Source organism: Aquarana catesbeiana, linkage group LG02 (assembly GCF_042186555.1).
Source record: "Aquarana catesbeiana isolate 2022-GZ linkage group LG02, ASM4218655v1, whole genome shotgun sequence".
Lineage (NCBI taxonomy): Eukaryota > Metazoa > Chordata > Amphibia > Anura > Ranidae > Aquarana > Aquarana catesbeiana.
In genome coordinates, this window is record NC_133325.1 from 8,816,989 (window position 1) to 8,819,267 (window position 2,279).

At 44.6% G+C, this 2,279-nt stretch overlaps 1 protein-coding gene across 1 annotated transcript; it reads right to left on the bottom strand.

Annotated features, from left to right (window-relative positions):
* Positions 1–1,116: 1,116 nt before the first annotated feature.
* LOC141129577 (olfactory receptor 52N5-like) lies at positions 1,117–2,064 on the bottom strand. The gene has a single exon (XM_073617675.1). The coding sequence runs from the start codon at positions 2,062–2,064 to the stop codon at positions 1,117–1,119; it is 948 nt and encodes a 315-aa protein (XP_073473776.1).
* Positions 2,065–2,279: the final 215 nt, after the last annotated feature.

Sequence of the window (2,279 nt, forward strand, 5' to 3'; positions counted from 1 at the left end):
CCACCTTAATATAGGAGTAATATTAGAAGACTTCCAAATGAAAAGATTTACAAATCACAGCTCTTTGTAGAGCAAATCCAAAAGGTACATTTCTCTTGAATCACAGGTTCTCAGTGAAGAATGATAAACATTGATGGTCATGTCAACCACGTGCTTGTGTCTATTGAGAAGGTATAGATTATGGAAACATTGTAGCAGGGAAAGTATCCCATAAGCCGCACTAGGAATGCTGTTAGAAATCATGGAGCCCTGTACAGCCTTCCTGACGAGGCCCCCTTTAACCCACCCTCGAGCCCACCCCTGGCTCCTCCCCTGACCCGGCTTCAAACATGTAACAGCATGAGCCATGAGAGGCCCTCTTTGTGGAGAGAACTGTGGCCTATTAGACCCCATATCTCTCTTTTAGCCTCCAAAGCATCTGATCAAACTGAGATTGCTGCTCTTGCAGGGCTTTAGAAAGCCCTGTTTTTATTTTGTAGAAATTAACTGTGAAGGTGCCCGGACCCCTCAAATTGATCTGATGGGGCCAGACCCAGTTCAACAGGACTGGCTGTACTGCCTTATTTGCAGCCCTGAGCAACACATCGCTGCAAGTCCTCTATAAAAGAGTATGTGGCAGGCTCAGCCAGGCCACACCCAAAACATGGTTACCTTCACCCCCGAAGCGTCCCCGTGATTAAGCTTCGGAAGGCAGGGCGAAACCCGCTGGGGGCATGGCTTGGTTGGAGCCATGGCTGAGACTGCCACATAGGATTTGCAGTGACGTACGTCTTATGGGATACTTTTCCTGCTACATGGTGATGTCTGAAGCTGAGAAGTGCTCCGTTCACTTCCAGCAGTTGGCATCGGATGAGGACACTCTAAAGAGCCTGAGCAGCACCTATACTGTCTATCTGGTTCACAGCATAGATCATGAAAGTAACATTGCTGGGACTAACATTACCCCCCCCCCCCCAAAAAAAAAAAAAAAAAATGTTATCTTGTTTAGACCATTATCCACCACTCAGAACTTCTTCATAGCTTTGCTCAGCCGATGAAAGGGAAATGGTTGCCATTTTCATCTGTGATTGTTCTTTCCAGTGCGGGTTCAATAAGTCCAGCAAAATCTGTCCAAAATTACTGAAATCTTGACTTCTGCGCACAGTATAATTTTAAAACATTCCTCTTGATCTCTTTGGTTTTTACTCCATATATTATTGGGTTCAGCATTGGAGGAACGATCAGGTATAGGTTGGACAAGATAATTTGAGAGGAAGAAGCTGTGTGCCCCCCAAACCTCTGAGTGACAAAGGCGAAAAGTGCTGGGACGTAAGCCAATAGAATGACACAAATGTGGCTGACGCATGTACTCCCGACTTTGTTTCTGGCCTCTCGGGATGGGAGGTTGAAAACAGAAATTACAATCATCGAATAAGAAACTGTAATACCTATGAAATCTACTGCTGTAAGTAGAACGGCTACTAACCCGTATACGACATTAACTCCGATGTCTGCACAGGCCAGTTTAGCCACGGCAATGTGTTCACAATAAGTATGCTCAATCCTGTGGCTGCTGCAAAATGGCAACCTCCTGACCAGGAAAGGATGGGGTAACACCAGAAGAGTTCCTCTTATGACCGCCAAGACTCCAATTTTTGTAATTAATGGGTTGGACAAGATGGTGGTATATCTCAGTGGTTGGCATATGGCAACATATCGATCAAAGGCCATAGCCAAGAGGACAGAGGAGCACATGACGGTGAAAGAATGGATGAAGAACATCTGAACCAGGCAACCTTCAAAGGTGATCTCTTGGAGGTTGAACAAGAAGAGCAGGAGCATCTTAGGGAGGACAGTATTGGACTGGACAAGGTCTGTTAACAACAACATGGAAATGAAGAGGTACATGGGCTGGTGGAGGCTCTCCTCTGTTTTAATGGTAAGAAGGATGCTAATATTGGCCAACAAGGTAATCAGGTACATGGAGAAGACTGGCAATGAAAACCAGGCCTGGACATTTTCCATCCCAGGAATTCCAATCAGGATGAAATTACAGGAGCTCAGATTAATATCCCCAGATGTCATGATGTCTGTGTGCTGGTCCAAGATGTCCTCTTGTAATATTATTCAGTGTGACAAAATCAGAAAACACTTTAGGGATTTCTCTTCACTGAGATATAACACTATTCTGCAGAAGACAAACAGATATGAATAGGAGGTGAAAATACTTTTTACTAATAACACAGGCCTAAAAAATGCAAAGTAGAGCAAGAGTAAGAGATGGCTCTATGGGAGGAAAG